At 47.0% G+C, this 13481-nt stretch overlaps 1 protein-coding gene and 1 non-coding gene across 2 annotated transcripts in view; one reads left to right on the forward strand and one right to left on the reverse strand.

Annotated features, from left to right (window-relative positions):
* Window positions 1–13481, forward strand: part of LOC136399604 (calmodulin-binding transcription activator 1-like) — an 80716-nt gene that overhangs the window by 18665 nt on the left and 48570 nt on the right. Inside the window, exon 2 of the mRNA XM_066374949.1 lies at window positions 12929–12998. Within this exon, the coding sequence (XP_066231046.1) occupies window positions 12929–12998 (70 nt within the window). The remainder of the gene's footprint in view (window positions 1–12928; window positions 12999–13481) is intronic.
* On the reverse strand, window positions 9656–9731 carry TRNAT-AGU (transfer RNA threonine (anticodon AGU)). Its single transcript has one exon. It is a non-coding gene; the product is annotated as a tRNA-Thr (tRNA).

The following is a 13481-nucleotide window of genomic DNA, read 5'->3' on the forward strand; positions in this document are numbered from 1 at the left end:
CATGTGCACAGATAGCCTGGGTCAGGGTGGGGGCAGGTTGCAGGGGCTTGGGAAGTCAAACTAGGAGTCTGGACTATATTTCCTCTGTCCTGGCAGAGGCTTTTAGAAAAATAATTTTTTTTCTTTTTTAGGCTCTGGCCAGATAGCTCGGTTGGTTAGATAGAGCGTTGTCCTGATGCTCTGAGGTTGCAGGTTCGATCTCTGGTCTGGGCACATACAGGAACAGATTGATGTTCCTGTCTTTCTCTCGCTCCCCCTTCCTCTTGCTTTCTAAAATAAATAAGTCAAACTTTAAAAATATACTTAAGAAAGAATTAAAAGCTTGACCAGGTGGTTGCACAGTGGATAGAGCATCAGGCTGGGATGCGGAGGACCCAGGTTTGAAACCCTGAGGTCGCCGGCTTGAGCGCGGGCTCATCTGGCTTGAGCGTGGGATCATATACATGACCCCGTGGTTGCTGGCTTGAGCCCAAAGGTCATTGGCTTGAAGCCCAAGATTGCTGGCTTGAGCCCAAGGTTGCTGGCTTGAGCAAGGGGTCACTTGCTTTTCTGTAGCCCCCCAGTCAAGGCACATATGAGAAAGCAATCAATGAACAACTAAGGTGCCGCAACGAAGAGTTGATGCTTCTCATCGCTCTCCCTTCCTGTCTGTCCCTATCTGTCCCTCTCTCTGTCTCTGTCAAAAAAGAAAAAGAATAAAATAAGGAAAGAGTGGGATTGACTGGGTAAAAGTCAGTTTTCCTTGAAGGCGCTAATAAGGGCCACATGCTTATCTCTGCAGCTTCCTCCCACGCTCCACTCACCAGTCAGGCTCCTTTCTCTCAGCTTCTGAGTATGCGGGGGCACTGTACTCGCTCTTGGGGTTAGACCCTGACTTAGAACATGCATGCTCCTCCAGAACACACGCACACATCCTCACGTATGCTTTGCTTACCCTCCTTGTCCTCTGGACTTCAGCTTAGATGAGACCAGTTTGAGGAGCCCTCTTGACCTGCCTGTTTTCAGTCTGGAGTGCGTGCCTGTCTTGTGTGTGCCCATACAATCCTCCATGGTTTTCCTGTTCATAGCCTGTTCCAGTTTGTGTCAGAATTGCTTGCCCACTCCTCTTCCTCCCTCAGTTAGATGTGCATGTCTTAAGGTCAGAGACTTGAGTACCTGTCACCTAGAATGGACTTAGTAGTGTTTGTTGGTTGAATGAATGGATGAGCAAAGAGGAAGAACTGCAGTTGGGAAAATAGCTCCTGGTAAGAATGTCTGTAGCAATGGGTTGGAAGAAGGGGTGTGTGTGTTTGTGTGTGTGTATGTGTGTGTGTCTGTGTGTGTGTGTGTGAGAGAGAGAGAGAGAGAGAGAGAGAGAGTTTTTTTTACTGAGAACTGTGATCCCTGAGGGATGAGCAGAGTTGAAGATGACTCAGAGCTTTTGAACTCTAACTGGAGTGAGGCAAGGCCATTGACTGAGATAGAGAATACAGGAGGGATGAATTTGGGGGAGCATGGTTGCACATACATTGGTTCTAATTGGGTAATTCAATGACATTGGGTAAATGTGATTGGGGCAGTGTTAGCATGTTCATATACAACATGACATTGGGAATGTGGGTCAAAGTCATTCATATTACCTGTTGTTTTCTTCTTCATCGATCTTTCAGAGGGAAGGGAGCCCTGGTCATGGAGTCCATTGAGGTCAGCCTTCGTGGCACAGGGCAGGGTGGAGAGCGGTGATGAGTAGATGTGGAGGAGCAGGTAGAGATATGCCCGCATAGCCTCAGGTCGAGTGTACAGGTGAAAGTAGAGACTTTGTCTTGCTCATTGCTACACTTCTGCCCAGAACAGTGCCTGTTGGTTAAAAAAATGAATGAATCCGTTCAAAAGAATTTTAGAGTAGAAGTCAACGCAGGAGCGAAGCTGTTATGGGAGAAGGGAGTGAGTGCAAAGCCAGTGTCTGAGAAAGAGTGGTCAGAGAGGTGACAGAACAGGGACATCAAGTCGGGGATGCTGTGTGCAGAGGTTTGTGAGGAGGGTATCAGCTGCAATGCTGCGGAGTTTGAGTAGGATGAATACCATGAAAAGGGTAATTATTCTGTCAATTTGATAGTGAGTGGAAAGAACTAGAAAGAAGTAGCAGGAGGGGTAGATAACTCTTTCAAGGATTTTATGTTAAATTCAGAGTGCTGGTAAAAATGATAGTGAAATAATTGATCCAGTCCCAGTGGAGAAAAGAAGTCCCTGGGACCTGATGGACTGTGGGTGCACCGTTCTCTGCAGCTGTGGTGACAGGTCACTACAGTGACAGGTCGCTGCAGACTCAGTGGCTTAGACAGGACTCATTTATCCTCTGGTCCCGTGAGTCAGGAGTTCAGGCATCTCTGCTTCTTTGGGGCCTCACAAGCCTGCAGTCAGGGTGTTGGTTGGGGTGGAGTCTCATTTGAAGGCTTGACTGGGGAAGAATACTCTGCCAAGCTCACAAAGTGTTTTTTGTTTGTTTTTTAAGCGAGAATGAGAGAGAGAGGGAGACGGGAAGGGAGAGAGATGAGAGGTGTCAACTCGTAGTTGCGGCACCTTTGTTGTTCATTGATTGCTTTCTCATATGTGCCTTGACCAGGGCGTTCCAGCTGAGCCAGTGACCCCTTGCTCAAGCCAGTGACCTTGGGCTTCAAGCCAGCGACCTTGGACTTGAAGCTAGTGACCTTTGGGCTCAAGACAGTGACCATGGGATCATTGATGATCCCATGCTCAGGTTAGCGACTCTGCACTCAAGCTGGTGAGCTGGTGCTCAAGCCAGTACCTTCAGGCTTTGAACCTGAGATGTCAATATTTCTAGGTCGACACTCTATCCACTGTGCCACCACTAGTCAGGCAAGCTCATATGGTTTGAAGGATTCTGTCTTGTGGGCTGTTGGCCAGAGGCCACCTCAGTGTCTTGCCACTTGGGCATCTCCCACACAGCACCTTGTCTCATCACGGCCAGCAAGGAAGTCTGCTAGCAAGGCGGAAGGTGTGGTCTACGTTACATAACCACAAACCCGTGCCACATTCTGTCGTTGGAAGGAAGTCACTAGGTCTGGGTGCACTCTCTAGGGCAGAGGGTTACACAAAGCTGTACATTAACACAAGCTGGAGACCACGGGTGGCCCACTGTGAAGTTTGTCCATGAGTGGAAGGCATGCTGGTGCTGGAAGGCACTAGAGCGGTCCTCTGAAAGGCCCTCTGGGATGCAGGCCACAGGCTGGAGCTTTTAGAGAGGGATGTTGGGGAGGTGATGTTGCAGGGGGGGTCAAATATGGCCCTGTTAGTGTTGGTGACCCTCCTCAGGATGCCTTCCCTGCCCTTTCTGTCCTGACAAGGTGGGAGGGTGCCTCTCACGTGGGACAGGCTAACAGACTGCGGTCATCGCCATTGGTAAGCCCTTGGCTTTGCTCAGGTTGGATTCTTTACCAGCAGCTTTCTGGTCGGTGGTGCTGCTTGCTGACGATGTTGTTGAGGATCACGTGAGGTGATTCACATGGAAGTGTCTGTGGGACAAAAAGTGATACACAGACATAGCGTCAACTGGGCTCCTCTCTTGTGTTCAGTGGAGCATGTGGGCGTTAACATCCAGTCCCTTGTGAACTGGAGTTCACCGTGTTTACTGTGTTATTGAACTGCCCTTTATTTAGCACCGTGATTTTTTTTTTTAATTTTTTTTTTTTTTTTTACAGAGACAGAGAGTGAGTAAGAGAGAGGGATAGACAGGGACAGACAGGAATGGAGAGAGATGAGAAGCATCAATCATTAGTTTTTCATTGCGCGCTGCAACACCTTAGTTGTTCATTGATTGCTTTCTCATATGTGCCTTGACCACGGGCCTTCGGCTGACCGAGTAACCCCTTGCTGGAGCCAACGACCTTGGGTTCAAGCTGGTGGGCTTTTGCTCAAACCAGATGAGCCCGCGCTCAAGCTGGCGACCTCGGGGTCTCGAACCTGGGTCTTCCGCATCCCAGTCCGACGCTCTATCCACTGCGCCACCGCCTGGTCAGGCAACACCGTGATTTTTTTAGGACTCCAAACTGCTATACTTCTTTAAGTCCTTGTATCTAGTTTTTATTTTTTAGATCTGTCTTTGCTATTTCTGTCACTCTTTGGCTTCTCCCCCTGGTCACTTTCTAGCTATTCTTTTCCCTCTGATTTATTGCTTCTGATCTTCTATGGGCTTGGCAACCTGATAATTAAGCTTATTAGAACTGTGAGCATTTTAGAAGTAGTCAAGCCAGGAACATGGGTCGGGGGGCCCTTCTCATAGTGAAGTGTGTGATCTTTCTGGGCAGACTCAGCGAACATCCCTTTTGACCTCAGAGTATACCTTGGCTTCCTGACTGGCTCTGGCTGGGTGGGTTCGGTGGGGTTCCCATGGAGCTGAGCTCCATTCAGGGCGTGTGGCTGCCACCATTCGGTGCGCGCTTCATTGCTCTGCTGTGAGAAGTCTCTGCCCTCTCCTTCTTCAGCTTTGATGAGCTTTTAGTTTTTTGGGCAGTAGCAAGTAGTGATAGGTGACGGGTGGCCTGTGGTTCAGGGACCACAGAATGAAGGAGAAGCGAGGGAAACCTTCCCACAAGCGCGCAGGTCTGTGCTTGCCTTGCTCCTCTACGGGGGCAAACCAGCTTGGGTGACAGATGTTCTCTGAGGGTCCTCTTGTGCATTCGGCACCCTCCGTGTCCTCGTGTCCTCTCAGCACGGCATCTTTCCTGTCGGCTGCTTGTCCTCTGTCTGCCCAGACGTTTGCATTCCTTCTCTGGGAGGTGGCAGCATCTTGTTCCTGTGCAGGCAGCACGGAGTGCTATGGGGCCTGCTGCTGGCTCCCGCTCTGCTCCTTCCTGGCTGGTGTCCTTGGCATGGTCCACACCCGTGCCCCTGTACCTCCTTTTCTGGGGTATGCATGTTGTCTCCTCTGCTACCCGTGGGATCACAACAAGGCTTTCTGTATGAAAACGCTTGTTATATGTTCATAATATCAAATAGAATGCCTCCTTTGTTGGGTTGATTTTGTTGATATGTTACAGTACTCTATCGTTGAGGACTTGAAAAAATTATTAGTATCAGTAATGACAAGTGCTATTAAAACAATGCCATCTTCAGTTCTGTGTAGTTTTTTCCTGAATATGCTCTACTGGAATCTGTTTGTACAAATGTGGACATTTAATAAGTGCTCTTTGATTATTTTCAGAATATTGAGTATACTGACTGCATAGCCAAATTAAATTTATGAAAGTTCTGATGATAGTGTGATTCATATCTAGAAAGAATAATTTTTTTTCATTCTGAAATCATTTTAAATGTGCTTTACATGAATTTGGTAATAGTGAATCAATTAATGTGATTTCTCAGGTCATAAATCAGGCTTGAAATACTGTAGTATTAATTCCTATGTAAGCTTCTTAGAAACCTCAGCAGTTTTTTGGTTTTAGCTACTTGTTTGCTTTTGAACTCAATTCTAGGTGTTGAACTCAATTTGAGATCCTAAAATGGTTTGTGCTCCAAATACCTTAGAGGTTACTGCTTTACGTTTTTATTAGCCGGCCGTTGTAGTGTGAAGTCAGACTTCTCCCTTTTAACTTGGGCACAGACTTTAATTTTGTCTCTATCCCATAGGAATGTTGTGAGGGTTATTATCGTAGCACTTAAGGTAGATTTAAAACTTCTTGAAAAGAGGTAGTATGTGAGCAGAAAATATTTTTGTGCTGTATCACTCCCCCAGCATCCCCCCAGTATCCCCGCCACCCCCTACAAACCTTTTGTGGTTTAGAGAAAAGATACAGTTATTTGTGCTGACCAGTTCGTGTGGGTTTCCAGTCTCAGAGGGCATTAGCCCCATTTTGTGGAGGGTTTCCCAGGCATGGCCTTTGACAAACCCTGTACTCTAGCCACAAATGTGAGTATTGGTTCTGTTGGTGTCTCTGAACATGTGTATTTTTACTCCCTTAGTTTTTATTGGGTCTAAAGTAGCATTTGTCTTATTTAATTGTTCAGGGACCAGTGGATGGGTGGCAATTTGGGACGGCCTTAGGAGAGGGAGAGAGTTTCCTCAGATGACTGGTGGCCTCCAGTGAGTCTCACCACCACCAGGGCTGGAGATGGGGCCACCCTTTTTCCATTCCATGCACTTCTGGGAATGTCAGTCATTTATGATTTTAAAAATATTTTAGGTTCTATTATTAGCTAGCCATTAAATACCAGAGATACCAGAATGAAAAGCTAAACATCCCTTTAAGGATACCCTTGTTACAGGCTTACTCTGAATATGTCAGGAAAATATTTATTGGAGAAGAAACACTACTAGATTGGTTTTAGATGCTGAATGGTTTTAGGGATTAAAGGTGGAGTTGTAGGTTAACAGAAGACATTTCTGAAAGGAATGACTTTTTTGTAATTAAAAAAACAACAACAATTACAAATGGCACTGTGGCAGAGACTGCCAGGTGATCACAAACTCCATTCCCCCCTTCCTGGGCATGGAGCCAGACTGCGTTTCCCAGCCTCCCTTGCAATTAGGTGTGGCTCGGTGGCCAAGTTTTATCCCGTGGAGCAGAGAGAGCAGAGGAGCGGCTGCTTGCAGGCCTGGCCTGTGAACCCCTGCAGGCCAAGGTGCCTGTGCCCTTTCCCTGTCTGCCGACTGGTGGCCAATGCAGAGGAGCCCAGGGGACTGGGAGGCCTCCTGCCCCAGGATGCAGGGAGTGTGGGCGCCAGAGCCAGTGCTTGCAGGAGCACTTGCTGCTGATGAAGGCACACCTGTTTGGGACTTTACGCAAGCAAGAAGTAAATATTTGTGGTATTTGAGCCATGATACAGTTTGTTCTGAGTTAGCCTCCCTAACTGATCTCGGCACAATGCCTGGAAAACTAGGCAAAGCTGGTGAGTTTAGTGAAGGTACACAAGTTTTTGCACTCTGCCTCATTTTGATTATTTATATGTAGCGTATTATGTACTGACCAGTGAATTCTAAGAGTCATGATAAAATACATGAGAAAGTGTTTTTCACTGCATCATTTCTAATTGATACAAGTGGTTTATTGCATTCAATGTGGCCTCCGTCTTTGATTTAATAAGCTCTGTGGGTCCTCAGTTAGCTTTAAAGGGACTCTGTGGAGACTTAAACATTCTCAGCCCTTATTTCAAAGAACTGTAAATACAGTTTTCATCATGCTACTTCTCTGTTCAAAAGCCTGTAATCACTTCTTTTTACATAGCATTTAGTTTTATTTATTCAAACACCCAGAGACTGTATACATACGAAAGGGATGTGGCTGTGTGTCGTCCTGACAGAGGGGATGAAACAGTTTCTGTCTCCAAGTACGTTGTGCTTGGTAGTTCACGAGTCTGTACTGCTGCCACTGGCCCCTCCAGTTAGCCTTCCATAAGTCACGTGTTCCTTCTTCCTTCTATTTTTTTAGTATTGCCTCTGACCTGAAAGCTTACTTTTGAGTACAGACGATCTATCTTACAGAACGTCTGTATTTCCCCTCTTGGCCTGTTTTAGAGACACTGGACACTGTAATAATTAACCATCCCTACAGTTTCTTTTAATTATCTTGCTTGGATATTCTGTTTCAGTTTTGTATTACAGTTTGTGTTAATAGACAGAGTACTTATTTCGTCTGTAAGGAATTCATGGAATTGTATGGTCGAGGAATGCTAGAACTGGGTCTTTTAAAATTACTATTTATTATTTATTTATTTATTGCAAGATAGACACAGACAAAGGAACAGACAGGGACATACAGACAGGAACAGAGAGAGATGAGAAGCATCAATTCTTTGTTGTGGCACCTTAGTTGTTCAGTGATTCCTTTCTCATATGTGCCTTGAATCGGAGGGGGGGGGGGCCTATAGCAGAGCGAGTGACCCCTCGCTCAAGCGAGTGGCCTTGGACTCAAGCCAGCGACCTTGGGCTTCAAACCAGCAACTCTTGGGCTCAAGCCAGTGTCCATGGTGTCATGTCTATGATCCTACGCTCAAGCCAGCGACCCCATCTTCAAGTTGGTGAGCCCGTGCTCAAGCTGGATGATCCTACACTCAAGCCAGCAACCCCATGCTCAAGCTGGTGAGCCCGTGCTCAAGCCAGAGACCTCAGGATTTTGAACCTGGGTTCTTTGTGTCCCAGGCTGATTATCCACTGCACAACCACTGGGTCAGGCACTATTTGTTTATTTTTTGTGAGAGAAAGTTTATTTAGAAAGTTACAGAGGCAAATGGTCTTTTTTAGATCAAATTCCTGATCTTCTAGATCAGTGTTTTTCAACTGCTGGTCCTTGGGTTGGTGCTGGTCTACAGAAGAGTTAGCCATACTTTTCTAGACCATGTACTTCCTGATACTTGAGGCGTGGCCACAGATCGGAGCGTGGTCTTCCTCTGGCGGCTTTAGAGGCACGGGGCAGGCCCCATTCGGACCTGTGAATCAAGATGGCCCGCGTGCACGTTGAAGATGGGTTGTACTGAGCAACATCAGCCTCCTGGTTCACTCTGGAGGAGACTGGAACAGTTAGGGTTGCCCAGAGTCGTACAGATATTTATTTCGGTGGTTCCCATCTTTGGACACATCTTGGGAACCTTTAAAAAATCTGGATGCCTGGGTCCTGTCCCGCACAGTCTGACTTAACTGGTCAGGATTGCAGCCTGGGCATCAGAAGATAAAAAAATCCCCGATGACTACTGTGTAGTGCACCTGGGAGCCACACATCTGGTTCGTGAAAGAATTGAGGTTTCTTGCTGCTCCAGCTGGGTACACACATTCAGAAACAGCTTCCCCTACCTGGCGTTCCACCTGGGCACACCGCACCACTTTCTTCCCCTCACAGCATTTATCCCCCATCATTCCTTGCCCCCACATACATCCCACAATGGTAGGAACTTTGTCCTGTTTGCTGCTGGGTCCCAGCTCCTAGGACAGTCTCTGGCACGTGTTGGATGCTCTGTGACGTGTGAAGAACAAATGGAAGGAGTTACGAGGAAGAGGCATGTGTCCTACGAGGGGCTCCTCAGATGGCACTGACAGGACCTGAGTTGGTCAGTGGGCGGAAGGCACATGAAGGGCCAGAGGCCTGAGTTGGAATTCAGAGGCAGCCAGGGAGGGCTGTGGGAGGACTTTCCCCCTGCGCTGTTCTGTGGGCAGAGAAGTCAGTGGTTTGCCCAGCGTCTCAGTTATGTGTGTATGTGGGTACAAGGCTCTACTCTCCAGACCCTCTGGTTGGGGCCACCTCCGCTCCGTAGCACGTAAACAGATGTCAGGGTACAGTGGAACAACCTAACTGGGAGTCTGGCCCTGGGCATTTAATACAAGGTAGCTACTTCTTTTTTTTTTTTTTTTTTTTCCATTTTTTTTTTTTTTCTGAAGCTGGAAACAGGGAGAGACAGTCAGATAGACTCCCGCATGCGCCCGACCGGGATCCACCCGGCACGCCCACCATGGGGCGACGCTCTGCCCACCAGGGGGCGATGCTATGCCTATCCTGGGCATCGCCATGTTGCGACCAGAGCCACTCTAGCGCCTGAGGCAGAGGCCACAGAGCCATCCCCAGCGCCCGGGCCATCTTTGCTCCAATGGAGCCTTGGCTGCGGGAGGGGAAGAGAGAGACAGAGAAAGCGCGGCGGAAGGGTGGAGAAGCAAATGGGCGCTTCTCCTGTGTGCCCTGGCCGGGGATCGAACCCGGGTCCTCCGCTCACTAGGCCGACGCTCTACCGCTGAGCCAACCGGCCAGGGCGGTAGCTACTTCTTATGTGAGTTTACTTGTGCTTTAGACTCATTTGTTTTGAGAACCTGATTACTTTGACATTGGATTTCACTCTCAGCTTGTGTGCGTGAGTTTCTATCCTGGTTAAATTAACCTGGTAAGACTGTTGATTACGCCAGAGCTATGGAGAGATTGTGGTTGGTTGCTAGTAACGTTTCTGTTACATGTTATTTTGGGGTTTAATTCTTCTGATTTGTTATTTGGTATATTTTACCACTTAGCTCAAACTTTGAAGTAAGGTGTAGAAGCCCTTTTGTTGGAGCCATTTATTAGCACATCCCACTACACATTAGTGATTTGTAAAACTTTTGATGTTAAGGCCATTGTTAAAATGTCTTGATAAGTGGTAAACTTATGCTATCTTTTTTTGGTAATAGGAAGCCAGAGAATGTTAAACCTTGAATATAAGACATTCTTTTTAACATCATAAAATTTCAGGTTTCAATTCAGAGGCTGCAGTAAGATGAGGTGTTGCTTTGATGTGGTTGGAAGGCTGTTGTTGCTGGCGGCTCTTGCATGTGCCACGTGCAGTCAGAGTACTGCTGACTTGACGCGGACCACTCTTCATGATGTGCTGTCATTCCACGCTCCTGGTCACGGGAAGAAACGTGTTGCGTTTCCCCAAGGATGCATGGATTCTGAGGTTTGCCCATTGTTCTTAGGGACAGTCCTCAAGCCTGGACGCTGCCACAGGTTGTCACTATAGTTGCTGCCACAGGTTGCCGAGTAGTTACCACTATTAATTAAATAAAATAGCAGACCCGTAAGAGTCCTGGAAGAACTTTCCAGAAACAGAAAGTAATTAGAAAGCAGAGGCTTATCTTGGTAACTAGGAGCCACATTGTGGAGAAGGACTTATTTATGGTGAAGCACTTATCGTGGATATAGGAGGAAAATTAAAAATTCATGGATGTCAACATTAGTTGGATTTCAGCTGTTTTTGGCACAGAAAATTCAGGCCTTCCTCAGTTTGTTCTTAGGAAATGTTAACATTGTTGAAGATTATCCTTATTGAACCTTAGTGACATTTTATATTGGTGTGGTACTTCTGAATTTAAAGTACTATTGTATGCTTTACCCCATTCAGTTCTCCCAACAGCCCAGTGAGCTAGGAGAGAGGTGTTCTCTGTCCCTTTCTGAGGAAGTGATACCGTCGTAAATCACTTTCCCAAGGATGGTTAGTGAGTGAGAACCAAGCTGTTCATGTAAATGTGAAATGTTGTGGTGGTCGTTGAACGTCTAAATCAGGGGTCCCCAAACTTTTTGTGTGTGTGTATGTGTATTTTTTCTGAAGCTGGAAACGGGGAGAGACAGTCAGACAGACTCCTGCATGCGCCCGACTGGGATCCACCCGGCATGCCCACCAGGGGCGATGCTCTGCCCACCAGGGGGCGATGCTCTGCCCCTCCGGGGCGTCGCTCTGTTGTGACCAGAGCCACTCTAGTGCCTGGGGCAGAGGCCAAGGAGCCATCCCCAGCGCCCGGGCCATCTTTGCTCCAATGGAGCCTCGGCTGCAGGAGTGGAAGAGAGAAAGAGGAAGGAGAGGGAGAGGGGTGGAGAAGCAGATGGGCACTTCTCCTGTGTGCCCTGGCCGGGAATCGAACCCGGGACTTCTGCACGCCAGGCCGACGCTCTACCATTGAGCCAACCGGCCAGGGCTAGAGGTCCCCAAACTTTTTACACAGGGGGCCAGTTCACTGTCCCTCAGACTGTTGGAGGGCCAGACTATTAAAAAAAACTATGAACAAATCCCTATGCACACTGCACATATTTTAAAGTAAAAAAACAAAACGGGAAAAAATACAATATTTAAAATAAAGAACAAGTAAATTTAAATCAACAAACTGACCAGTATTTCAATGGGAACTATGGGTCTGCTTTTGGCTAATGAGATGGTCAATGTCAGCTTCCATATTTGTCACTGCTAGCCGTAACAAGTGATATGACGCGCTTCTGGAGCCGTGAGGCATGCGTCTTGCGTCACTGGAAGTAGTACTGTACGTGAGCGACGCCTCGCTTTGCGGTGCCACCACATACAGTACTCCAGGAGCACAGGATGCATCCTGTGTTCCTCTCACTGACCACCAATGAAAGAGGTGCCCTTACCAGAAGTGCGGCGGGGGCCGGATAAATGGCCTCAGGGGGCCGGATGCGGCCTGCGGGCGGTAGTTTGGAGACCCCTGTTCTAAATAATTCTGTTTTCTAAGTATATAAATATGTGGTTTATAATGCAGGATAAATAATATAAAAATTTATTTAATACTGTGACCAAAAGAAAGCATATTCTTAGGATCGAAAATAATTGGCTGGCAAGACTCAGAAAAAAATGGAAACTATAATTTTCTCAGCCTGAGGCAGCCCAAGGGCAGAGACGGTCCCTCAGCGTCTTCTTGACCAGCTGCACCTGCCGCGCTGTTAGTTGGCACTCAGCAGATGCTCCTGAGTGACTTGGGGTTGGGCTTTCTGTTGGGAAATGGTTAATGATGTTGTTGAATATAGACTGAACTGCAAAATGAATATGGCATTGGTTCTGCTTAGTAAAAGATGATTATGTACAGCACATATGCTCCCTTTTAAAAATATTTTTTACAAGTAATACATGTTCTCAGCATATCTTTTTTCACGCACACAGATTTTAAATTTTGTAACACTCAAGCCTGCAGAAAAATTGTAGGTGTGGTGTAAAGAAATGTTTCCCCCCACAACTCTGTGAGAATAAATTGCCAGTAATGTTCCATCCGCCCTTAAATACTTCTGCATTTCCACCAAAGCAGAAAAGTCTTCTCCATAACCACGAAACAGGAGTCAGAATCAGGAAGCCAACTCCCAGACACCTCACCTCAACTGTCTCACCCGCACGTGCTTGCTCCCCTTGCGCCAGGCGACCCAGTGCTAACCTCTGTAGGGAAAGTTCCAGCCAGAACCTTGGGCCACACGGTCGTCTCTTCCCTCTCCTTTCATGCACAACAGCCCTTTCAGTCTTTGCTTTTCGTGACCTTGAGAAGAGTACAGGCCAGTCATTTTGCAGCCTGTTCCTCCTTTGGGGTTTGTCTTATGTTTCCTCATGATCAGATCCAGGTTGTGCATCTTTGGCAGGAAGACCACAGAAGAGCCAGTGTATATCTTTTTCAAAGATTAGTTTTACATTTTATTTTCTGTTTCCTTAGAGCGTTTCCCAAAGTGTATTCTGCGGAACTAGCACCTACTGTGTTCTCAACACCGTGCCACCTCTAGAAGGTAGGATTCGAAAAGCTTTTGACTTACAGGAAGGGGTGGGCTTGGCAGTGACAGTATTCCTGCTACTGTAGTGCAGGAGGCAGCCTGTGATCGGGAGTTAGAGGACCTGGGTTCTGCCTTTAACTTGTTGTGTGATCTTAGATGAGTTACTTAATCCTTCTGGGGCAGCAAAGTAATACTCCCCTCATAACATTTCTGTGGGGCTTAAGAAAGGCAAGAGTTTAACCACATGGGAAATCCAAAGCACTCTGCAAATGCTAGATTCCAAAGCAATGATTCTGTAACTTTAGTGTCAAATTTCGATTCTGTAACTTTAGTGTCAAATTTCAGGTGATTTAGAGTAGGAGTCGTGTGAGAAAAGCCACAGGTCATGTTTGAATCCCATTTGAGCCACTTACTAGCTGTGGGTTTTGGGCAAATTAGTTCGAACCTCTGGCTCTTCATCTCTAAAATGGGGGTAGTTATGTCCTGATGGGTTCTTGT

This window comes from Saccopteryx leptura, chromosome 3 (assembly GCF_036850995.1).
Source record: "Saccopteryx leptura isolate mSacLep1 chromosome 3, mSacLep1_pri_phased_curated, whole genome shotgun sequence".
Classification (NCBI taxonomy): domain Eukaryota; kingdom Metazoa; phylum Chordata; class Mammalia; order Chiroptera; family Emballonuridae; genus Saccopteryx; species Saccopteryx leptura.